General features: G+C 43.4%; 1 protein-coding gene across 3 annotated transcripts in view; it reads right to left on the bottom strand.

The window, feature by feature from the left end:
• LDLRAD3 (low density lipoprotein receptor class A domain containing 3) overlaps positions 1-25,648 on the bottom strand; it is a 205,608-nt gene that overhangs the window by 73,882 nt on the left and 106,078 nt on the right. For 2 of the 3 annotated variants that reach the window (XM_019552263.1, XM_019552264.1), the window contains exon 4: positions 17,833-17,967. In XM_019552263.1, the coding sequence (XP_019407808.1) occupies positions 17,833-17,967 (135 nt within the window). The remainder of the gene's footprint in view (positions 1-17,832; positions 17,968-25,648) is intronic. The other variant, XM_019552265.1, reaches the window with a different exon arrangement.

Here is a 25,648-nt window from a genome sequence, read left to right as displayed (position 1 = left end):
CTATTTGTTACCTCTGGCTTTATCTTGTGATTTGTGCATATGCATTTGAATATATAACAGTACTAATATTGCAACAGCCTTAAAAGAATCTCATGGCACCATGGTTTAAGCACAGATATAACCCCTAGATCCATGCACATTAGGAATATACTGTGGCCAGATAGTCTCTATTCCTGTACAAAAGACCAGGCTCATCTTTCTGTGGCACTATCTTCCAGATGTCTCTCCATATGGCATTGGTGGCAACAATAAAGACTTAAAAGAACTGAAAGAGGAAAAATGTTTAGGCTGATGGGGAGAACATATAGTTAGGGTGACCATAATAATTATAGAGAAATCTGAGACAGGTTAAGGAAATCTGGGACAAGAAATGCCAGTGCATGTGTATGTACACAGACACACACACCATGTCTCTGCATCCCTCTCCCCAAACACACACAGCCCCAATCCTGTGACTCTCAGGAGCCATGATGGTGAAGCATGGTGGGCCAGGACAGCACTGAGGCCCGTGGCCATGCTCCGTTCCTCATGTACAGAGGTTGGGAGCAGTCCATGTGTGGTGCCCCTCCTAGCTCCATTAGCCTGTGCTGCAGAGCACACGGCACCTTTCCCCTACTGGTGGCAGCTGCCCAGGGCTGCCACGAGCAGCCCAGACCTCGGCAGTGGCTAGAGCAGCAGGGCATAAAACTGCTGCCAGTGGTGGGGAGGTACTGTGTGGCTGCGCAGCCTGGGCTGGTACATCTGGGGCAGGGGGGCATGGACAGACCACATTAGGATCACTCTCAGCTGGGTCCAGTCTCTGAGTGCAGGGGATGGAGCCTGGCTGTGGCCCTCCGTGCTGTCCCATAACAGCCCCACCCAGCCATCCCAGCTTGCTTTGCACAGGTGCCTGAGACCCAGACACTGACCCCTTCCCCTGGCCCACCCTGCCTAGGGAGAAGCAGCAGTGCTCAGCCCAGCCAGCCCCCTGCCTCCAGCCTGCTGAGAAGCCAGGCTGGGGACATGAGGGTAGGGGACTTCTCCTTCAATTCTCACCAACTGTCTGAGATGCTGGGATGACCTATGAAATCTGGGACTGTCCCAGCCAAACCAGGACATATGGTCACCCCACACATACTGGTTTTTTTCCATTTCAGTAGCCAGTCTCTTGCAATATCTAGTACACTACAGGACTGTAGTTCCAAGCATTCTGCCTGTGTGGTCCAGTGGAAAGAGGTGGCGAGGGACCTGAACAAAAGGCAAATAACCAAGGGCTAGAGAGGATACAGAGACTACGGGCTCCAAAAGCTTAGGGAAAGGACCCTGCAATATTTTTAAAAAGAGAGGGTATGTAAAATCTCTGCACCCCCATAAAAAAATGCGAGGCAGATTTTGTTTTTCTGTATTAGATTTTTTTCTCCTCTAAGGCTTTTTCCAGGGGTTTTAATGCAGTAGGGGAAGTTCTAAGCTGAAGACTGAAAATTTAGTGAACTGTGTCAAACAAACTACTGTGCTTCTGTACCTGCTGCCACCTGCAGCTTGCAAGGGAGGGGATGGCAGGAAATCCAAGATTACATTCCAGAACAAAACCGTTAAATCAGTACCTGTTCAAATTTCCCCCTTCAACAGATGTTGAATGCAGTAACTCCTTTTGAGGCTTTTTTCCCCCCCATTAACTGTTTGGTTCTGTTGTATAGGAAAATGCTACTGCCAAATACATCCCTAATGTCAAAAGCATCAGGAAGCTGCTCCCACCAAATAAACCACATACACAGATCTCTAGCGAAGTCGGAGACACTCATGACACATACAGTAAATCAAGGTAATAAAACATAAGGAGGATGGATCATGCGGTACAACATGCAGAGAGGAAGTTCCTGCTGAGACAGGGTTAGCACAGCTGGGTCAGAGATGGACTTCTGGTTCACCTGGCTCGGTTAAACCAGCAGCTACTTTAAAATCCTGATATAAGTCTTAGTGGAAGAGACAGGCAAAAATGCATGTGCAACCCAGTTCCGACCAGTGGCCATGAACTTCAATAACTGGGCAGGACTTCTAGCACTTAGCCACCAGCTGGCACTCATGAACAGGTAGTAAGACTTAGCAGCTTTTAGAAAATTACATGGCACAGATCTGAATGTTTCCCAAATCTGCTCTTTAGTAAAAATAAAACAGAAAAAGTTCCCTATTTGCATTTTTTAAAAATCAGGCATGATAAATGACAGTAAGAGCCCAATATTTTAAGCTCTACAGAGACACACACGCACACATGCGTGCGTGCGACTTGAATGGCAATTAACTCACATTAGCTTCTGATTGTCCCAGGGCAAAGTGTTAATTCAGATACTTCACAGGTACCTAAAGTGAACCAATGGGCTCTATCATTTATTTTTAGGATCCCAGGATAAAAGGCGAAGCACGGGGCACAGACAGAAGTGCAGCTCCCCACGGTAACACTTTGCAGGAAGCATTCCGAGTTACAATGATCCCCCCCGACCAAACAGACGTTCACTATCAGTTAGTTCCGGGGGTGGTGAATCTAGCTGCTGGCTGGGACCCTGCAGCCGGTTTCCCCTAGCAATGGCTCCTCCTCCCCGTGAGGCTGCACTGTTTTCAGAATGGAAGGGGGGGGGGAGGAGAAGAGGGAGCTTATTTTAGGGGTTCCCCAGCTGGCGCTGGAGGGTGGGGTGGGTGAATTGGAGCCTCCCCCCCCCACCTTGGTGAGGCTCTAATACACCTGCCCTACCCTCCAGCGGGGGCTAAAAATAACCCAGACCGAACCCCCTCAGCTCCCTTTCCCCCCTCCCATTCTGAAAACAGGAACAGGCTGGCAGGCAGCACAGACAAGTAACAGAAGATGCTCTGTTTTGAAATGTCTTTATCTGACCCCTCATGCAATGAGGGTTTCTATTTTTACCTGATCAGCCATTTCTGAAGCAGTCTGCAGCTGTGCACTTGTATTTAGTCACAGCTTTCTGTGGCCAGATCAGGTGAAAATTGTCACTTCTGTCTGAGTTCATGATGTCTGTTTTTAGCTTTGGAGCAGGGGTCAGCAACATTTTGCTGCTTTGGGACAGAGCTGGTGACCTTGCCCCCTGCCCTGAGCTGCAAATCTCGGTCCCTGGAGAGGTCAAGCCACCTGCTGTTACCATTGCTGCAGATACCCTGGCTGCAGAGAGGCCAGGTAAATGAAAGCCCCAGAAAGGAGCAAGAAGGGCTACAGAGGAGAATGCTGTAGAGAGGACAAAGAGCTAACTACAGGTACATGCGTCGGATCCTCCATGCCTCCCTTGGTTGGACCAGACCTTTCCAGGTCAAATCCAGTACAGGAATATGTTAGTACTAATGGGAGTACCCAGATAGGTAGATATGTCTTGTCAAATAGTCAACACATTTAAGCATATTTCCACTATGTGCATTTTCTCGAATACTATTCGATGAATAGGATATTTTAAACACCCACCAGGGAAAGATCTCAAGTAACATATTCACTATGTTCCAGGTGCTGTTCTCTTTCATTGTCTTTAAAAATATATATACCTCCTCCCCCTAGTATACACTGAGCTTTTTGGGAAGAGGAACACATTGCCAGAGTACTGGTAAGAAAGTAACACGTAACCCAAAGCCTTCCTTCACTTTCTCTGGGAAATTCATTACTACATGGTTAACATATTTTACAGTATTTTCCAGGTTGCTTGGTTTCTTCTCCACAAACAAAGATGCTACAGCTTGCAAAGGCATCAAACCATGTCCTTGCTCTATTATGGAACGCTGAAGTGTTATCACTAGTCATTTCCTCAAGCACCTCCAGTCAAAGATTTCCTTTATTTAAAGGGTCTTGAATTCTATCCAGTTTGGCTAGAAAGCTTCCTTCTACATATTTTCATGTAATTACCAACAAAACTGAAGGCTGATCTTGCTCCAACAGTGTCTAATCACTTCCAGTCTGGAGCCCATTATCCAACACCTCTCTCAGGTCATATCCTGTTTCGTCGCCCTTTCAGCATCCACTCTCTCTGGCACTTTGTGAGATACAACACTAGGAAAGATGGACCTCGGGTCTGACCAGCCAACTATTCTTATGTTGTGAGTTCAGTAAAATCACCGAGAAATTGAGCTTGATGCTTGAATTTGCAACAACCCAACTATCCCTTCCACTGGGGTCGCTATCACAAAATTTGTCCATCTAGGGCACAATATTGTAATTCTGCTGCCGTGTTAGCAATAAAGTACGCAGACCATAACACTCTGAAATGTCTAGATCACAGGCAGAGGGCTCTTGAAAAACAACAGAGCATGTGATTTGAGCCTTTACCTACATCATTATTTTACACAGAGGTTCTAAACATGGGCAAGTAAAACCCTCTCAAATACAGTCTAATCAGGAAGCAGGTAGGTGTGAGGCATCCTCTTAGCTCGGCCAGGTCAGTTCTGGTCTTCCAGTCTAATTCATTACCACCACCCAATCATACATGCTCCAAGAGGATGCTGACATCAGTTTCTGATGATGTCAAAGACTCGGGATTGAAACCATCTCACAAAGCATCTACTCTTGCCATTCTCCATCTTGGGTTTGATGACTAGTTATTCCTCTGTTAGGCAAGGGTATGTGTTTTCACGTGCTACACTTGTCTTAAAGCTATACACTCCTATTCCCTTCCAAGTATTTAGCCAATTTAACAGACTCAAGAACTTTCTAATTACTACCACTTCAGACATGTTACGACTGTCCTAGAGTGCAAAGTACTAAGATTAGAATTGCTTGCAGGAAAGAGATCAATTCCCACCTTTTCACCTGTGAAGCATTTGGTATCTTTTTCTTTCCGACTATGGGTCTTACAAAGTCATTACTGCCCTGTCTCTCACTGCCTCGCATCCAACTGGGGAGATCAATCATTTACCTTTGATGTCCTTAAATCTCAGTCAAGTCTTTTATCTCAGAAATAGCCTCTCCCCACATAATCAGTGACGGCAGCTACAACCATCTGAAAAGCTATCAGGGTTCAAATTCATAAAGAGTATCTTGATGCTGCAGAATTCCCCACTGTGAGATGCCAGGATGAATTCCATTTGGTCTTGTTTAAGGCAACTTGCCAAAGCCATTTTTAAATAGGCTTTTCCTACAACAAATGTGTCAGAAAAGCATGGCATTTGTCTCCTGGACAACAGAAACCAAAGACAGGACTTGATGTTAGCTACTTACTCAGCAGCTAGAGGTTTAGGGGAACAAAGATGTAAGAGTGAGGGCTGAACAATGGAGTATAAAGTACCGGTAGTTCAATTCCCATAAGTTTCAGGAGAGCTCAGTGCATTCCTAATGTCTGCCAAAGGTACTTTTCTCAGATTCCCCAAACGTATTTTCATTTACCTTTTTAGGAGTTAGTTAATTTCATGCTCATTGAAATATAATACTGTTGGCCAGGCATGTGCCGAAGTAATGTGAACAGCAACTGCATGAACACCTCCAACACAGCTTAGTCCTGAGTTACACCCTCCTCCCTTATTTCAAACCAAACCCACACACAGATTTGAAGGTGCATTTAAATCTGATATGAGATATTAACAGAACAACAAGAAACATTTTTTTTCATCTTCAAAGTGTTTTATAATCCTTTTAATCGTCCCTAGAGCCTTGGAAGGTTCATTTACGACAAAGAAACACAGGCTCAATGCCAAATGAGCTGCCCAAGGTAACATATCAGATCGGTGGCAGAAACATTTAAAACCCAGAAGGTCCTGAATTTCAGGTTTGTCTTTAGGACAGTAGGACATATTTTGTCACCTGCTGCTACTTCTGTTCTGGACCCATTTTAGCAGGTACCTTGGAAACACAGATTGTACAGCAGCAGTATAATGACGTCTTATGTTTGTCTTTCTCCTACCCAGCTATCCCATCAGAAAGGGGGAAAACACCTATTTTGGTGACCACAGCTACATCTCTCTAGAGACAAAAAGCTGAAGTGTTAATTCACCGGACCACCTACACTCCTCCCCCTCCTTGATCTCCAGGTTTTACTGTTTGCATAGACTCTTTACTACAAATAAACGGAAAATTAATTATTCAGCTTCTAATTCCCATTGCATGTTGATGTTTATTTAATTGCAAACCACATAATTGCTTTATGTTTTTAACATCCCTCATAAATATGTATGGTCCTTTTTAAATACAATTCTTTATAGCAAATTAGTGCAGACTATCTGGTAATGTTAGATGTGAAACATGAGTTGCTTTTGCAAGCCTGGAGAACACCACACACATTCAAGAATGCTCTTCACCCCACAACTGTGTCCAGTAACCATTATGAAAATCTGATGTGGTGCCAGACTCTCCAAGGATATGAAGCAGATCAGAAATTAAATGAAAGAGACAAAGCTGAGAAAGCTCATGTTTCCTTAGCCCCACTTTTCAAGGATTTATAACTGTTCTGAAAACAAGCAATTGAGGATAAATTTTGCTGAATCTAAATCTGGGGGCAAAGTCTCTTTTCTTAATAATGTGTTTGTTGATTATGTTTGTTAGTTTTAGACCCACTTGCATGAAATACTTTTCCCTGGCGCTTCATTTGACAACTGGCTCTTGTCTTGGAATCATCCTGATGGTGATTTATGCTCTCCAGTCAGAGCATGTTATTATAGTAACTTCGGAATGACCTGCACATAGAGACAAATGTTCTTACAAACCTGGCTAAAACAAGCATTGGTAAGCAGACAACTCACCAATTACGACCTGGTTTTAATTTTATTTTTTTAAACAGTGTAATTATTTCGGCTAGGGATGCAATATCTGAATTTTTTACTGAAATAGCTACATTGGTCAACCCCCAGTTAGAGTATACTTCTATGGCTATTGTCTATCCATGTTCCCTTATGGCTATTGTAAATCATGCTCCCATGATTTATAGCAGTATATAAAAATAAGGTTGAACTCTGTCTGCCATCAGGAGACTGTATCACTAACTCCACTACCACAGTTAAAATGGTATAACTCTGCTGTTTGTGGAGATTATCTTGCAGTAGTTTCTTAAATTGCTTTAGATGCTGCAGGTGAAAATTCTAAATTTTACAGTAAATAGATTTCATAGATTTTTAGGATCGGAAGAGACCTGAGTAGATCATCGACTCAGCCCCCCTGCCCTGGGCAAGAAAGCGCTGGGGTCAGGTGACCCAACCAAGTGCTTGTCTAGCCTCCTCTTAAAGACCTCCAAGGTAGGGGAGAACGCACCACCTCCTTTGGAAGCCCATTCCAGACTCTGGTAACCCCTACCGTAAAGCAGTGCTTCCTAATGTCAAGTCTAAATCTGTTCTCTGTCAGTTTGTGGCCATTGTTTCTAGTTACTCCAAGGGGTGCCTTAGTAAACAGAGCATCTCCTATACCTTGCAGCCCCCCAGCCCCCAACGAATTTGTAGATGACCACCAGGTCCCATCTCAGCCTTCTCTTATGGAAGCTGAAGAGATTCAGGTCCCTTAATCTCTCCTCATAGGACCTTTTCTGTATGTCCCTAACCATACGAGTAGCCCTCCTCTGGACCCTCTCAAGGTTATCCACATCCCTCTTAAAGTGCAGTGCCCAAAACTGGATGCAGTACTCCAGCTGCAGCCTTACCAATGCCACATAGAGGGGAACTACCACCTCCTTAGTCCTGTTTATGATGCATCTGTTAATGTATGATAGAGTTTGGGTAGCTGTATTGATCACTTTGTCACATTGTCAACTCATGTTCATCGTTGAGTTGACTCCAAGTTCCCTTTCTGCTGCTGTGTTGCCCAGAAAGTTATTCCCCAATCTGTGTGCGTGTCGGTGATTCCTTCTCCCCAGATGCAGTATTCTGCACTTAACTTTGTTAAACTGCATCCTATTTTGTTCTGCCCACTTTTCCAGCCTGTCCAAATTCACCTGAATCTATTTCCTGCCCTCCAGTGTGTCTACTTTGCTCCATTATTTGGTGTCATCTGAGAATTTGAACAGTGTGCTTACCACCCCCTCATCCAAATCACTGATGAAGATACTGAACAGCACTGGCCCAAGGACTGAGCCTGGGGGACACTACTGCCCATATCTTTCCAGGTGAAGACTGACCCATCCACCACCACTTGCTGGGTGCATCCCAGTAGCCAATTCACCACCCACCTGACCGTGTAATCATCTAAGTCACAGCCGCTTAGTTTTGTTGTTTTTTTTTTTTATGAGAATGGGATGTGACACTTGTATCAAAGGTTTTTTAAAAATCCAAGTATATGACATGCACCTCAACTCCTATGTAATAATAAATAATATCAGTTTAGATAGTGCTTATAAAATGAGGCAAGCTATGCTGAGATCAGTCTCTCAACCAGCATCCAATCAGAGCTTTAATTAAGCGAGTACAAGTTTAACTGTACTTGCAACTTCCATTTTTGGGATCTCTTTCCCCTGGCTTTGCTGCTGTCCATAGATTTCTAAAGTAAGGTCAGACTGAATTTTACATGGCTTTGGATAACTTCACTCTTGCCTACGGGAGTTCATTACCTTTTCCTCAGCAACAAGAGTCTGAGCTGAAGTAGCAGTAAAAGAGCATTCTCTAGATGAGGCAAGCACTGAATTACTGGTCAGTTTACAAGGGTTCTTTGTAGTCATCAAGAATACAATTTTTTTTAAATAAAAACTTAAAACTGGTAGCTTTGTTGTCACCCCTTCCCCTGACACGCTTGCCAGTTAAAACTACCTCTCCCGTCAGCAATGACTGGACTTTACAAGCACCATGAAAGCTAATGCATTTTAAAAATGTATTTAAAAAAATACTGCTCAATAATTCTACAGGGATCATTTGGATCAAGATGCTCTGTTCTGCTTCCCTGAAATCCATTGTATTCTACAGCAACTCAAAATTAACTTCACTTGTGCCTTTTAGTTGGATTCATTCCAATGACAGCATAAAGGCTCAGACATGTGCTAGCTACTCTCCAACCGGGATCGTTTTTACAGTGATACCCAAGCTAAATTTCTGCAGTTTAAGGGTGAGGATTCTGGTACAATAAAGCAACACACAGGCACGTTTCAAGCATCTTCATTCTGGTGAAAACTCAGAAGGAGTGCCTTATAAGGACCGTTCTATCCATGAAAGCTCAAAAACAAGAACTTAATGAACAAAAAGGCTGAGGAAAGATGGCCTTTTATTTGAACTTACAAAAAGATGATCCTTTGACCACCTGCTTCTGAAGACTTGGATTTTCTGTAGGAAGATGCTAGGAGCTTGTCATCACCTCTCTCTAGCACTGTTTAGTGGAATGTAAGCCTAATTAAGAGGTAAAAGAAAGACAGCTGGAAGAAATGGCTTGAATTCATAATTTACAACTATATTATTGATAAGAAATCATTTACAATCTGAATTCCTAGTTCCCATAATTATCCATTAGCTGAAGGAGAAACACCAACATCTAGTGGAAAAAATGGTTACTAATCCCTGTTCCTAAGACAGTTATAAAAATTGCATCATTATTTCAGCCTTGGCTGCAAAAATCAATCACTATACTGTACCAGAGAAAGAGTTTAGTAATGCACCAGTGCAAATCATTTTCAACACTACATGAATTAAACTCCATTTTCAGCATTATATTTTGGGTGAATTCAGCACTAGGGAAATCTTGAAGGGACTAAAACCATCTACCAAATGTGGGTAACTGCCACTGGAACCTCTGTGACCCCAGCCAGACTCTCCCCTATGCTACCCTGAAAGCAGCACTTCCAGGGGTAAGACTGAGTGACCTGCTCATTGTCCCATTCATCAAAGCCGCCAGAAAAGCTGGCAGATTGTGTGATATGTACACTTATCTACCTGAACTTGACCGAGCTCACAAAACTGATTTGACCTCAGCCAAGACACCATCAAATCTGCTTTCAGTCTCAGCTCACCAGAGCTGAATGTGAACAAGGTGCTTCAGAGAAAAGACTATACCTCATTGGTCATCAAAACCCATCTTTGTAAAAGTGTTGATCATTTTGTACCTCTGATGTCCTCAGATAGCTACTTGACTGCTGCCGTGTTCCAAGTGAAAGGCATCCACTTTACTAGTGAAAGGGATACTAGGCATGGCCTTATGTTTTGCCAGGATGTTAATGGTTGCAGCAGAATGTGGGCTAACGAGCCAAGGCAGAGAATTATTCTGTATCTGTATCCTTATTCTTATGCAACAAAAGAACATCACATCTGTGTAAAACTCAGGGAAATGTAAGGCATAGCAGTGCCCAGACACATACTTATGTGATGCCAAACATATACCTCTTTTCAATAGGCAGAGGTAGTTAGCCATGATAATCTGGAGCAAGGCAGAAAGCAAGACAGGGTGGAACCCTGGAGCCTGGGTTCTCAACCTCATTAGACTCAAGGCACCCCTTGGAAAATGCCATCTCTTAGTTATTCATTTTTTGATGAATGATATTTTGAAAAATAATAGCACAATTCTTCTGTTGCAAAGAACTCCTTGGGACTGCCTTTCAAGGGTCCCAATCAGTTTAACACTGTTAGGTGTGCAAACATGGATCACAAGATAGACCCAGAGATTTTTAATAGGAACCCACTGTGTTAAAAACATTCTGATCTGCTGTGGTCTGTCTGAGTTCTTTGCAAGAGAAAGCTGCTCTATTATTTTTCCGAAGTCACAAAACAAGTGAAAACAAAGAGCTGACATTTTCTAAGGATACCTGATGTTTAACAAGGGGCTTCTCAAGTCTAAAAAGGTTGAGAACCACTGGTTTAAATAAAGCCATGCAACTAATAGTAAAGAATGTCCTAGTATCCACTGTTCAAATGAAATAGATAAATAATCAATTTTAGAAACCAGTTCCTGGCCAAGGGGTATAGCCACAGGGACCCAAACTGGGTGGGGAAAAGGTGCACAGATCCATTCATCACATGGATCATCTGAACTGCCTTCTAATGCTCTAGCATGCATCTTGTCTAGCACATCTTATCTTTCTACGCTCTACATAGATGAATTTGCCTTTTATCCCTGATAAAAACTCCATCAAATAAATCATTACGTGGGAACTAAGGAAAAAAAAAAGGAAAGAAAGAAGGAGAATTAAAATAACCAGAAGAAATATTCACAGCTGATATAACTACTTCCCTTCACCACCTGTTATAACCAGGAGATAGGAGACTACTAAATATGCACAAGCGCACCCTTTATTTAATTAAGCATTCAGTGACATTTTATTTGTATCTGTTCTTAAGTTTCTTCTTTTTATTTAGTCTGCCTTTGAGTATTAAGTTCCAGCTGTAGGCTGCATTTGGACTAAGCTGATGTACAGTAATTGCAAGTTAAGTTTCAGTTTACAGCCTATGTAAATAATGAGTCAAAGACAGACTCAATAAAAGGAAATTTACACAGCCAGAATCAGACTGCAAAGCTTTGGAAAGTCTAAACGACACCACAGCATAGGAAATTTAGGAGGGTTTCAATCTGCCACGTGTAGAGGATTGGTTACAGCTCCACATGGAGTGGGAGGTGCTGGGAGCTATTTGTGTTTTATAAATTAGGTATTAGGCTATTTCATTACAAATTAGTGTAGGTCTGCTCCATTTGGCAGCCAGCTCTGGAACACACTTAGAGTTAAAAGCTTGGTCTTGAAAATGCTCAGTACTTGTCTTGTGCCTGCTTCTGTGAGTTGTTTAACTCTAGGCAGTGGGAATATTTATAGCATCTGGTGTCTTCAGGATCAGGCCCTGTCCCTGTGAGTGAAGAGTGTGAAAGAGAAATACTGAAGTGGGTGGGATAGAATAGCTTTTCTTGCCTTTGTTTTATCACTTGTCTAGGATCTTCCTAAATCCCCCTTCCTGCTGCCCAGAATTACTTATTCGCTGGCTGAAAGATACCTATACAAATCCAATCAGCTTTTGGGATGCACCTACAGTCTCCTATGGATGACAACCAGAGCCTGATAAGAGTGACAGCTCTAAGCTCAGAAGTGGCCACTGCAGGTTTTCTTGCATTACTTGCACTGATACTGAATTTGGTCTGTTTTACACAGTGCCAAAGTTTTCCGTTTCAGTGTGCTGCAGTTTTTTGTATCAACAAGGAGCATCCACAGTTGAGGAAAGGGCTGGAATACTGATAACTGATTATGCGTCTAATACTTCACAAAATGAAGTTGTCAAGATCTCAAAAAGGAAACACGCTGGAAATCTACAACCTGAAAGAATGTATTTACCTGTGCTGCAGATTATAGGATCACAGAAATTTAGAACTGAATCAAACTTGAAGAGGTCACCCCCCTACTAGACCATCCCTGAGAGGTGTCCGTCTAATCCGCTCTTAAAAAAAGCCCCCTGTAACAGGATTTCACAACCTCCTGAAGTAACCTGATCCACTGCTTAACTAGCCTTCTTATATGGCTAAGTAGGTTTCTAGCAGAAACTTACAACTATCTGAGGGCCCAACATTGTTTCATCTCTTGGTCAGAATCAAGTTCTCTAATTGTAATTGCAGGTTAGCTGTTAACCTACTAAAAACTGGGTAAGTCACTTAACCTCCTGCCTCAGTCTTAGATAGATGGTAAATGCAGTTAAAACAACAAGAGGCTTTACAATGAAAACTAGATGATTAATCCAAGTAGAATTCTGCTGGGAAAAAATAGCTCGTTTCCCTCCAGAAGTCTTGGATTAGAGGCAAATTGGTATAACCAGAATGACTTGAATACATGGTAGTAAGATCCCTGATACTACTGGGATCTAGTTATAACAAACAACTAGTCTAGCGTACAACGCTATCATTAAAATAGTGATTGCACGGATAGAAATGTGGGGAATATGACTAGGAATCTTTGTTCCTAAAGCATTTCTCAGAGTCTGTTCAGGATTGTTGGGAATAGATAAAAGCACCAATAAAAGCAAAAAATAGTTGCTGGTAGGCAAAGGAGTTAAAGGGAATAAGACAGGCTTCTAATAACATGTTGGAAAGGAAAAATAAATATTACAAGAGAAAGATGATGTTGATTCATAAATGGCCACAATCTGAACTCTTAAAATCTTGTTCTATAAACATAGGAAAAGCCAGTGCCAAAAACAGTTGATGCAGAGCAGCTAAGGGAATAATTAGATAGCATGAGCATATAATCCCAGAGCCTAAAAACATCCCTAAAGTTCATGGATAGTATCTTAAACACACATTAAAAAAAGTACCCAGTGGAATCATCACATTGGGCAGGAAATGTCCTGCAGCACAGGTGGGGATAAGGTTAATGCACCAGGAGTAGGCACAGAACAGGTGTTCTGAATTATTGCTACCACTTCTTTAGTCTGACACATGGGGAAAGATCCTGAAGTAAGGAGAAAATTAAGAAAAGGAAATTTTAGGCTTAATATCCAAATCTACCCAACAGAAAGAAGTATTAGGTAGCAGAACAGAAACAGAACTCCTAGAACTTGCAGGAGTTAAAATTAAATTAAATGAGTCACCAGAATAATATCCTATAAAGAGGAATTCTGCATTAGCTGAAGAGAGATGGATTGGATGATGTAAGCAGTTATTTTTGGCTTCAGCTCTTATGATTCTGACACACTGGGACTAATGCTACACTTCAGGACAAGAGAAAACTCTGGCCATTCTGCTACTACAGTAGTGGAATATATAGAGATGACAGAATGAGAAGCATAAATGGGGTGAGATTAAGCAACAGCTCTACGGATTACCATGGCAGCTACAAGATCTGCAAATAATCAGAATCAGGAATGAGCTCAGAATCATTTTCCTTGCATCTAAATCAGAGCATTTAGAAATTTTAAACTGCTGCTTCAGCTGTGATTTGAAAGCCTCATAAATGTGCAGAATTCAGTTGCAAAGGGAAAGAATGCTTGTCTACAGAAAGACAAATTAACCACTCTCCTGTTTCTACAATTGAAGCAAGAAGCTGCTCTCTCTCTCTGTCTCTCTTCACTGCCTTTGCCTTGCACACATCCACCAACAATCCCCCCAGCCTCAGGTTCAGTCTGAGTTGTGATGACCTAACAAAAGTTATTACTTACTGATGCTGGCTCATTTTGAAGTTCTCTATGCTAGTGCTAGATCAATGAAGTTTTCACCAGGTGGTTTCTGCTTTCCTTAGTGACCATTGCCTAGTGAAATGGCCTTCTAACTGCATCAAAGAGTATTTGACACATTCAGACCAACTGAATGTACTATTAGAGCCTTTTAGTAATGACAGCAAAACAGAGGAGAACTTTGAAGCTCAGAAGGGATGTGAAGAGGTGTTAATTTAAGAAAAATGTCAGGGTATTCAAAGAGCAGGCACAAAGCAAGGTCACAATTAATATTTCACTGTTCTAAAGCACATTTTTCCAGGGTATTCTAAACCATTCCACAAGCACCAATTAATTTTCACAACAGGCATGTGAAATGCCACCTCTGAGTTTTACTCCTGATTGCCAACAAGTTACATTATGGGTTCAGGCACTTTGCTCAGCTATTCTGTGCCTCAGTTTTCTAAACCATGAAACTGGAATAATGATGCCAACTTGCTATGTTGTATAGTTGTGAGGCTTAATTAGCACATACTGAATTCTATGATCCGCAGCAGCGCACATGTAGATGCTGCCTTGGCTGGCTGGAGCACAAGGGTGAGGGCTTCCTACCAGCTAACCCTGCACTCAAGTACCCTCATGCCCCAGCCAGCCCCTCCACAGCACACTGAGCTGGGGGAGCAGTCCCAGACTAGCAGGCTGACCCCCCGGGCCTCCTGCTAGCCAGGGCTGCTCCACCTCAGCTAAATGTGCTGCGATCCTGGTCGCATGTGAAGACGCAGTGCCTGGGAGCAATGAAGTCCAGAGTTTATTCATGTGCATTAATTGCATGTGTAGATGCACCCAAGAACAATACAGACTTCAATATACTGTATAGGACTGGAAGTATATTCAATACTATGACAAAGTTCACAGAGAAAATATCTACACTATATTTTAATAATAATCATAGCTTGTAAGCTCTTTGTGGCAGGGACCATCTTTTGGCTCTGGGTACAGCCCCCAGCACAGCAGAATCCCAGTCCTTAAGTAGGACTTGTACATGCTGCAGTAAAACAAGTAATCATCACTCTCCTCCTCAATATAGCCTCCAACAGACATCATGCTAATTCAATATCCTCAATAAGGAAATAGGAGAAAAACAACATTCCTTTTCACACCAGCCTTTGTCAAGAAAATTGAAGATTTAATACACTTTTGAAGCCTAGTGAAGACTCATAATAGTAAACCTGGATATACAAAATCTTTATTTATACTGAAGTATGAAATATAGCATGTTAAACTGTATAGAGTTTTAGTCTTTAGATCTGTAAAAGACAGGTATAGAATCATTGAAAAGTAAAGTAGAGGTCTTCTAGTCTAATCTTCCCCACTCCCGGCCTTCAGATGCAAGATCATCCCTATTCAAACCACTGTCCAACCTATACAGTCAACCCTGACTCAGCCACAAGACATAACACCCTAACCTACCACAGGTAAGGCAGGAGGATTATGGCAGCCAATGTTCTGCAGCTATGAGGGTTGTTAAAATATGCTAGAGAGATCCAATAAAATACGCTTGATAAAAATATGTTAAAATATGCATGACAGATCAAGACAGCTAAGCATGTGTGGAAGTGGCAGTAGCATAACTAAGGTGGGGGAGATGAGGGAAACAGCCCCAGGAGCTGCCTTTGTGGGTGGGGAGGGTATAAAAACAGCCAGTAGTGGGACTGACACTATGGCAAGAAGCATTGCCCTGGGCATCGGGTGGATGTGCTGGGTGGGGAGCTACATCACCTGGAAATGGTGTCACAGCTTTGTTGATTGAGGCCAAGTGCCAGCAATCATTTGCCAGTGCAAGGATTTGAACGATGGAGTTCCTCACCCCCAGTCTGGTGCTCAGTTTCAGTCTCTCTTCTTGAAAGTTGTGAAGGCGTTTTTCTTCACAGTAGACTGCATTGGGGAAATTGCTATTCTGGCCCAAGTGAAAAAGCACAGAATCAGGGTATGGTTTCCTTGTACAGGGGCTCATTCATGCACAGAATCCAACTGAATGACTCCCCTTAATCTGACTTTTCCAGAGGACTAAAGACAAAAGTAACATCCTCATGAAATGCGGGTCTTTTCTTTTCCCAAGCCTGACAGTCACTTCCAAAGCAAACTGTCATGACAACAAACAACCTGGAGGCGATCCAGCCAATTAATCTGCAGAGGAAGTAGTCATCCAAACCTTGAAAAGAATACTGCTGCTTTAAGCCTCAAATGCCAAAATAACCCACATGCACATTAATCTTATTACACTGCCGCAGGCCTACAGTTAAAAACAATGCACCCTTCAGCATCCTTGCAATGGCATCATAACAGCAGCAGTGCACACATGATAATTCCTTCAGAGTCATTCCTTTAAAAGAAGTATTTAGATCATGATGTAGCAGCAGCCCAGCAGGAGCTCTGGAAGCAGAGGTGTGTTCTCAGACTGTCTACTCACTAAATGAACCCTGTCCGTGCCGAGCTCTTCTGCTCAAGTCCACCAGGGAAACAGGATGCAAGAAGAGACAGCAAATTCTATAGAGAAGTTGGGAATGTTGCTACTATGCTGCTTTTCCCCGTACTAGCTAGGAACATGGCAGTGACATGCTGCTTCACATTTGTTAAAAATATTTTTCACAGTCTTTAAGCTCTGGATTTCCCCCCCCACCATCAGTGAAAATACCAAATCATCAGTGCTGCCAACCACTATTAAAAATGGTCCTCTTTTCAGTTTTGAGCCAGTTTCCTTGACTCTATGCTCGAAAACTGCTCCACAAACCCCAACCCTTTTTGAAAACTTTCCCTCTGATCTCCCCAGCGGCAATTATGCCAACCTTTCCTGCAGCAGAACTGCTATCCAGCACGTTGCATTTGTCGCAGCTTCATTTTTCATCAGACAGCATACACTCACTTACTAGAGGAAAATTCAAACCTAGATAGCATTCCCAGCTACGTTATAATAAGATTTTTTTTATAATAAGAAAGAAGATGTTGCAGTTTTATAGTGCCTTCTACCTGCGCAAACTTGGACAGCTTAATTAGGTTTCAACAACCTTGTGAGATAGGAAAATACCATCCCAATTTCAGAAAGACATAAACAAACCTGTCCCAGAATGTTTGAATGGTAGGAACGGCATAGGGGAATCCCGACTGCAATTGAACAGTGGATAACATGCCCATTTGCTTACAGTTTTTTTTTTGAGCCCACGATGTTAAAATAAAGATGAAAACCAGGGTTGCATCTCTTCAACTTATTTCCCTTCTAGCTAATCCAGTTTTCAGCTGGTCACATCTTCAAAACTTTCATTTTTCGGGATGACATTTTTCAGGCTGGATATTCTTTCAGGCTACAATATTTTTTTTGTGAGTTCAAATTAAAAAGAAGAAAAAACTAAATCCCTCCCCCATGCATACAGAAACTAACTGTAAAATGGGTAGAGCATGGACTTACCTCGAAGTATGGGGATTGCAGGGTTTTCTTATTTATCTGTTTGAATTCACTCCAACTCCCACAGAAGCCAAGAGAGGCCTTCTCAGGATTTATAAGCACCTGAAGATCTTCCTACAAAAGCTGCTATAGAAGCACATTCCAACTATGCCAAACAGGCTACAGACACATTTACTGATTAGCTTAAAACAGCTGTAAGGAATCCTTAGGGTGCTCAGATAGAGGGCTACATGCATATTGGGTAAGACTACTTTCAAGACCGTGATAGGACTGGTACTTCCAAAAGAGGCCAATCCAGTAATATCACATTTCTTCATAAATCAGTTTCTTAGCACTTAGGTATAGCATACTATTTTACAAGAGAAGCTAAATTAAAAAACCCCAAACCTTGTACCTACCTTGAGGGCTTTCACAACTTTCTTCATCACTGTTGTCCTGGCAGTTGTTTTGATTGTCGCACACAAAGCTTTTATCAATGCAAAGTCCATTCTTACAGTGGAATCGGGCAGTTGAACACAACAAGGGATTGGCTGCTAGGAAAACAAAGTATGATCTTCCATTAGAAACTTCAGCTGTCACCCAGAGAGCTAAGCTGTCTTTAGGCATTCCTAAAACTCATTATGGATCACAATTCAAAACTTGGTTGACTCGCCAAGTCTGTTAGAATGACCTGGAAATCATGTAAATGTACTACTTTTAAACAAAGTAACATTCATTACAAGTAACAGGAAGTTAATTGCTCCCTGCCTTGATAGGCCTCTTGTTAAAGCTGTACTTTATCACAATCGCTCACAGTCCACGGACGCAAAACTACTTACTGGGCATGTCTACATGAGACATTTACTGCAGACCTAATTAGCTCCACAATAAAACATCAGCATCTACATGTGTAGCACTATTAGTTTGCAGTAAACAAGTACTATCCAACTACGGTATTATTTAGTGCATCCCAGCACATGTCTAGACACTGACCAGGCTGGCTGGGGCATGAGGATGTTTCAGTGCAGGGGCTGGAACACTCGTGCCCCCAGCCAGCACCTCGGCAGCATGTTGAGCCGGGCTGGAGCAGAACCAGGATGACAGACTGACCCTCAGACCCCTGCCAGCTGGGGCTGCTTCACCCTGGCTCAACATGCTGTGGTCCTGGGCATACGTGCAAACAGTAGGGCTGTGTGAAATTTTGGCACCTGTTTCATTTCAGAGGTGTTTTGGGCCATTTCAGCGCCTGAAACACCAAATCCAAAGCAAAATGGAAGGCTCAGAAACAGCTTTGAAATGAATCGGAAGGCTTCAAAACGTTTTGGGAATGTTTTAGAGAATTTCAGAGTCGGGCTTGCAGGGAAACAAAAACTAAGAGGGAGGGGAAAGGGGGAGAAGGACTGCTTTGATATTGACATCTAGCTCCTGGTTCGATCCCCCCAGCTTTTCCCAGGAGACACAGGCCTCCGATCTGCGCACGGGGTTTCAGCAGGCTGCTGCTGCAGGCTGGGGCCAGCAGCAGGCCAGCAGCAGCTGCTCAGCACACCCAGTGCTGAGCGCCGGGAAGACTGCAGTGCTGCTGCTGGCCCGACTGGGGGCCCACACCCCCTGGGAAGATTTGGGAAAAATTGAACCGGGGGCTGGGGAATCCCTGCCGCACAACCTGGCTCTGCAGGGAGCAGAGATCTATGCCGGGGTCTACTCACTGCTGCTACCTGCCCCACACAGCCTCAGCAGGGGGCAGGCAGCGGCGGCAAGGAGACCCCCAAAGCAGATCTTTGTTCCCTGAGGAGCCAAGTCGCGTGGCAGGGACCAGCCGGTTAACTCACCATTTTGAGCTGCTTCCCTGCCGCACAACTGCCCCAGCATGGCACAGATCAGAGACCCATGCGGGGGTCTCCTCACCTGCACAGAGGGCAGCAGCCCTCCATCTTCCCCGGATGAGCCACCCACGGTACTATCCTGCTCCCCATTGAGGCCCTGCAGCTCTGCCTGGCTGGGTAGGGCTGTGCAAAGCTTCCTTGTCAGCCTGTCCAAAAAAGATTCAGCCAAAACAAAACAGGAGAGTGATCTGAAACACCAAAATGAGTCACTTTCCTCTGAAACGACTGAATCCGAAACCTAATTGAAATACAGCCGTTTCATACAGCCCTAGCAAACAGCCCAGGAGCAATAAACTCCATCACAAACTATGCCAGAATTTATTCAGTTACTTTAAGCACATGTAGACGCGCCCACAGCGAGGCAAGAGAGTTTAGGAGCTTGTCACATTTCAGCTGCTCTGTGGTAACTGTGAAGCCAGGCACTCTTAATCATGGTAAACCAAAGCCAAATCAGGGTAGTTTAGTAATATCCCCTTTCACACTAAGCTACTGTGGGCTATCTTTCATATACCGCAGGATAAGAGAATGCACATAGACAATTACTATGGAATAGGTGATATAGCAAATCCTTCCCTCTTTTCCTACATGATAGTAAGTTCATGCACACACACACTTTGATATTTAATATTCACTGACATTAGAGGCAGAACTGTTAATATTGCCTCTTTGTAACATTGCCTGATATGTCGTAAGATCCTATTGTAGTTACTTAGAACTTTGTCAGACTTTAGCCATCCAGGCTGAAAAATGCCAGACAGGGTACCAGCCTCAGGCATTTCTGATATAAAATTTCTAATTAAAGGTATTCAAACATTTCTGGGCACAAGACTGTGGAAAAATACATTATTTGGATTATGCTAAAAAAGAAACATTGTTTTACCGCCCCCCCACCCTTTTAAAAAACAAAAGAAAACCCTCTTATGACCTTTTCTTAGAAAAGTTCTGCCATGTTTTAGAGTAGGGATTTGAAATTTGACAGTGAATAACCTTTGTGTCAAAGATATGCCTCTTGCCATCCTGCTGAAAATTTGTTTAAATATGGCCATGGCATTAGCCTTTGCAGAGCATCTGCAAACTGTTCTTTTTCAGAGACTTTGTAGAGCTTTTAATTCCCCAAAGATTGCATCCCCACTAAACATCCTCCATTCCCAGGTTGAATAAGGCTTCCTACTTCATACAGCCTGCAACCACAGTTCCCAAATGCAGTACTGGGTCCAGGCAATGGAACTAAAGTGGAGACAGGCTGTCTCTAATTAGAGACTGCATCATAATACATATACACCAAGAGACTAAATTAAAGTTATATAAAAAAATTGAAATCTGACGTTCCTTAACTTTGCAAGCTTAATAATGTTATTTTAAGTTTTTTCCCCTCTGAGTGCAATATTTCTGTCACAGCAATGCTCAAAACCACCACACACAGAAGAAGATCTCATTGTATTACGTGATAGAAAAACACAAAATAAGAAAAAGACAGGATCAACCCAAAGAGCCCACCGTCCAAACAGAATCATAAAAGTAAGAAAAAGCCCTCTTATTACACAGCCTAGCCAGCATTGTATTTTTTACAGCACTTCCACTCTTGTCCAGTCTTATTTCAAAATGTCTCAAACTGTAAAATTTTCATCACTTCCCTTGGGACACTGTTTCACAGCCTAACACATCTCTTCATCAGGAAGACTTCCCTGATACTCATCTTAAGTTTTCACATTCCTCTGGGTACCACACTTCTCATCCAACTACTATCCCAAACTACTACACGAAATAATCCCTTTCCCAAAAGAGTGCTTACACCATTCATATAGTACATTTCTGGCTTTATCTTCCTGCTTAGTCACTGCTAAGCAAGGCTGTACGTAATTTAGCTCTTCTAATACCTCCTGATAAATCACTCCTCCAGCCCCTTAATCATTTTTGTCACTCTTCTGTGAACCCTCTCCAACTTTTAGAAATGAGGTGATTGAAACTGAATGCAGTATTCCAATTTTAACTTTAAAAAGCAGTTGACAGTGTCCCTTTAGATGCCTCATCTGCTTCAAAGTGCTTCCTGACTGAATTACAAAAGGGATTATGGCTGTCAAAGAGTAACTGGCTGCCTAATTTTCTGCTTTAAACTAAGCAAAAAAGCCTGTCGTGTGGTACAATTTCTGAATCCCAGAACTGAAAAAAAAAAAAGAGTTTAGATACTTCTGTGCATATAATCTACAGTATATAATTCCACGTCTGGGCTAATTATATGTGTGTATACACCCCACCCCAGTATGTGTTTATAATTCAAATGCCAACTTTGCATTGCCCTGAAGCTGCTGCATAAACACATGGCAGTTAATTTCAGAGGTTACATCAGGGGCTACTGCTTCTGTCGCATCTAGGCTAGGAACAGAAATTATGCATAAACTGGTATAAGTGTTTGGAAATCATGTCAAATCTGTAACATAATAGAAGTTCGGTGATGTAAACCACTTTCAAAATGGCCAAAACTGGCTTAAGATGAACCTGGATGGATGTAGTATCAGATTTAACTTGAATCTGCAGGGAATCTGGGAGAGAATTTCAATAAACTGATTTAACCTAAATCAGTTAACTCACACTCCTCCAGCATCCCAGAATGCTTTGCACCTCCCCTGCAAACTCTCCCTCACAAGGTGGGTGGGCTAGCCTTGCCCCAGTCTGTCTGTTCCAGCCAAGCAGGGAGGCAAGCTCTAGTGCTCCCCAGCTTCTGGCCTGGGACACTGCAGGCATGTGGCTGCTTTTCCAGAATCAAAAGCGAATGTCTGTTCACTTGCTTATTGGTTCAATCTACGCACCTTAGACTAACCTGTGAAGATTGAACTGATTCAGCCTCAGGCTTTTTAACTGCCTGTACATAGCCTTAGAGAAGCTTGCAAGAGGGGGAGGGGGAGTGAAGCAGTGCTATACAACCAATTGTAAGGTATGCCTAGAACTGCGTACCATATACACTTTGGAAATTACGTAATTGGTAGCAAATTGCATGTGTGCTAAAATGATAGCCATTTTCCCTCCCATCATCTCAAAGGCTTTATTAGCCTAGAGGCGGGCAATTATTTCAGGCAGAGAGCCACTTAATGAGGTTTGGTGAGCTGTTGAGGGTTGCATGCATAGCACCACCCCTGGATGGCTACCCTAGTTGCCATATTGGGACCAGAAGTCCCACTCCCTAACCCCTGACCTTTGCCCAACAGAAATGCTCCTGGGGGGGAGGGGGTTGCCATCTTAGATCCACAAAAAACCAAATCATACACTAAAAGTCAAACACCTACTGTAATGTATTTAAATTTTATTACGAAAAATATCTTTGTCATGATTTGTGTTTGTGTACTGTATATAGAGGTGATGGCATAATAGCTCAAAAATAAATTCTTAGTCTTGCAGGATGTGTGTGTGCGGGGGGTGGGATGCTGTAGGGGGAATTTGTGAGGGGGTGCAGGTATGTGGGGGCATAGGGTATGGTGGGGGGTTGTGTGGCATTTGTGGGATGTGGGTGTGTGGCTCTGGAACACACTGTCTTCTCCTGCAGTCAAGGCAGGCAACACTGGTGTGCGTGCGCATGTGTGGCGTTTATGGGGTGGGAGGGAGGGTAGGATGTGTGTGGGGACCCTCCACACACACTCCCTCCATGGTACAGCATCAGGTAAGGGCACTGGTGCTTGGCTCTGACCAACGCTGCACATCGCAACCCTGCCTCCCCTGCACTTTCCTACCTGCTGCCCAGAGGAAGCCTACAGCAGCAACCCCACCCGGTACTAGAGGGGCACGCACAAGGGTGGGAGCAAGGCATAATAGGGTATGTTGAGGGCAGACGTAGGCACCTCGCTCCCACCCCCACAGGCAGAAGGCCTAGGCAGGGTACAATTTGTTGTGGGGTGCTGCAGGCCAAATGAAAGTGCCTAGTGGACCATATGCAGCCTGCAGGCTGTATTTTGCCCATCCCTGGTTCTAGGCAGATTTGTCCAAAGCTCCTTTTGGTACCATTTGTTCCAAAGGTAACCCAACGACCACAAATCATTTCCATGCCCTTTAATCCTCTTTTTCATCCTCTCAGCAGGGGTGCCATGTCCCTACTCAAAACCTTCCAGGATGCCAAATGGGCATTACAAGTCATCAACAGGTGGCATCTTAAAGAAAGATCAGAGACATCTGTTCTACCATAGAGACATCAAGGGGTGTGGGAGGGAAGTATACAGACAAGGAGGACATGTCCTCCAAGCAGGAGACAGTGATGCATCACCACAGAGATTACCCTTTTGTTATCTGAGAAAGCTGGTGTCTGTTGTCCTCCATTTGACCTTTACATGTAATTAAGAGAAAAAAATCCAGTTCACTCTAGCAAGGGTGTATTTCTTACAAGCTACCATCTACAGACCCACAGCACGTCAGGGTACCAAGCTCTGCTAAGAGCAGCAGAGCCACCTAACGTACCAAACATAACCTTTTTTTTATTGCTATGATACCCCCCAGCAGTAGTTATACATACAAACAGATCCAGCCATGTGCAAAGGTTTTATTAAAGTGTTTGAAACTCAAACTTTCTACCTCGACTTCTCTGCAAACTACCCAGCAGGAGAATGACTCGAGCCAGTGCATCATCAAGTATCTTCAGGTTAGGAAAAAATGTTCTCCTCTTTACAAGAAGTTAACCAAAATATACCCTTCACCTCAACAATTTTTAATTTTGTAAACTAGGATATACCGAGGTGTCCAAGTATACTTATTGCTCAGAGAAATCAACCTTTTCTGCCTAAAACAAAAAGATGACATAGCAAAGCAAGTTAATTTTTTTCAGCCACTCAAGTTTACCCAATCTGGGTGAGATTCGCTTCTGTGTACAAGAGCCTTACAATGCCTGTCTGCAACTGAATTCCCATTACAAAGTTTTAAGTGGAATTTAAGGAACAGAGAGAGTCTATTCTGTAACATCTAGGGCCAGCCATAAAGGGATGAATTGTCTTGTTAGAAGTCACATGAAATAAGTGCTGCTTTTTCAACAGCCAGATTCTGGGATCTGAATGTCCAGCTGGACCCTACTATCTTCTGTTGCCACCAAAAATAAAAGGCTAAACAGTGGAGGCAGATCTGGGGGTGGAGGTTTGGGGTCCACTTTGACTCCTGCTCCACTGAAAATGTAAAACCAACTGCCCAGGGCAGACAGCTGCATTTCTGTTCAAGGAGAGCTGAGGAAGTCAACTGAATTTAAAGCAATGCTTGATTCCTGCTAACCTCTAGTTGTTAGCACCCCTTGATCTACCTCTAATCAAGCTAGGCTTTCTTTGACAATTATCCTGTCTGTTATTTACTCCTGGTAATGTGTCTCTGCTTACCCTCCAGCATGTCCAGTAAAGCTGTGCTTCTACCTAGGAACCTGTACTGAATGGCTTTGTTCCTAGGGAACATAAATCTGCAGTAAATCAGAAACAGGAGGGGGAAGGGAATAGCTAGAAGCAGGTCTAGCTCTGCAATGGGGCAGTATTCAGAAACAGGAGGCGTTGCAAAGAGGAGGCAGAGGTAAATTTTTTCAGTGACCCTTTACAGAAGCTATAGAAGGCTGAGCCAGCAGCACAATCATGGCAGCATAAAATGGGGAATGGTGGATAAGAGTGGTTGGTCTCCCAGGTAAAAGCATGGCCAATGACTGGAGCAAATCCTCCCTCAACCCTAACTGTTTGTTTCTGTAAATTGAGGGTAGAGAGCAATGGAGACCAGCTACAGGCATGTTGTGAGGAAGTGGGGGAGCAGGGCAGAAGTAGTTACAGCCCTGCCCTCTACCTGCTCCACGGTTTGGGGCTGTGAGATGTGAGGGGGACTGTTTAGGAGGGGTTTAAGGGAAGGGGCTCTGAGGATCTGAATGGGGGGCAGGGGTCCATGGGCAACAGGGATTTGGTGGGGGGGAAAGGGCCTGTGGGGTAGAGAATAGGAATAGGGAGGGGCTGGGGTATTATGGGGGTGGGAACGAGGGACAGATGGGGTTTGCAGCTAAAGGAGGCAGTGGGGTCTCTGAGGGTGAAATAAGAGTACAAGGGGGTTGGGAGGGCTGTAGTGAGGTTTGAAAGCTCAAAGAGTCAAGGGAGGGCTCAGTGAAACATGAGGGATGGCGCAGGGTCGGGGGGACTGGGACATAATCAGGATAAGTCTGTGCAGGGTGCCATGGATTCATGGGGGCAGTGAAGAGGCAGGGTAGGATGCAGCGAGACAAAGTAGATGGCAGGGTCTGATGGGTTTGGGGTGGAGTTGAGCATGAGGATGTGTGGCTAACAGGGGACAGAGTGGACCTAGGGGTATCTGAAGTCACAGGGGCAATGCATAAAGGGGAATGAGGGGTGCTTTGGGGCCATTG

Source organism: Crocodylus porosus, unplaced genomic scaffold, assembly GCF_001723895.1.
Source record: "Crocodylus porosus isolate Cpor-Errol unplaced genomic scaffold, CroPor_comp1, whole genome shotgun sequence".
Taxonomy (NCBI): domain Eukaryota; kingdom Metazoa; phylum Chordata; order Crocodylia; family Crocodylidae; genus Crocodylus; species Crocodylus porosus.
Note: the sequence above shows the minus strand (reverse complement) of the source record. Positions and strands in the feature narration are given on the sequence as shown.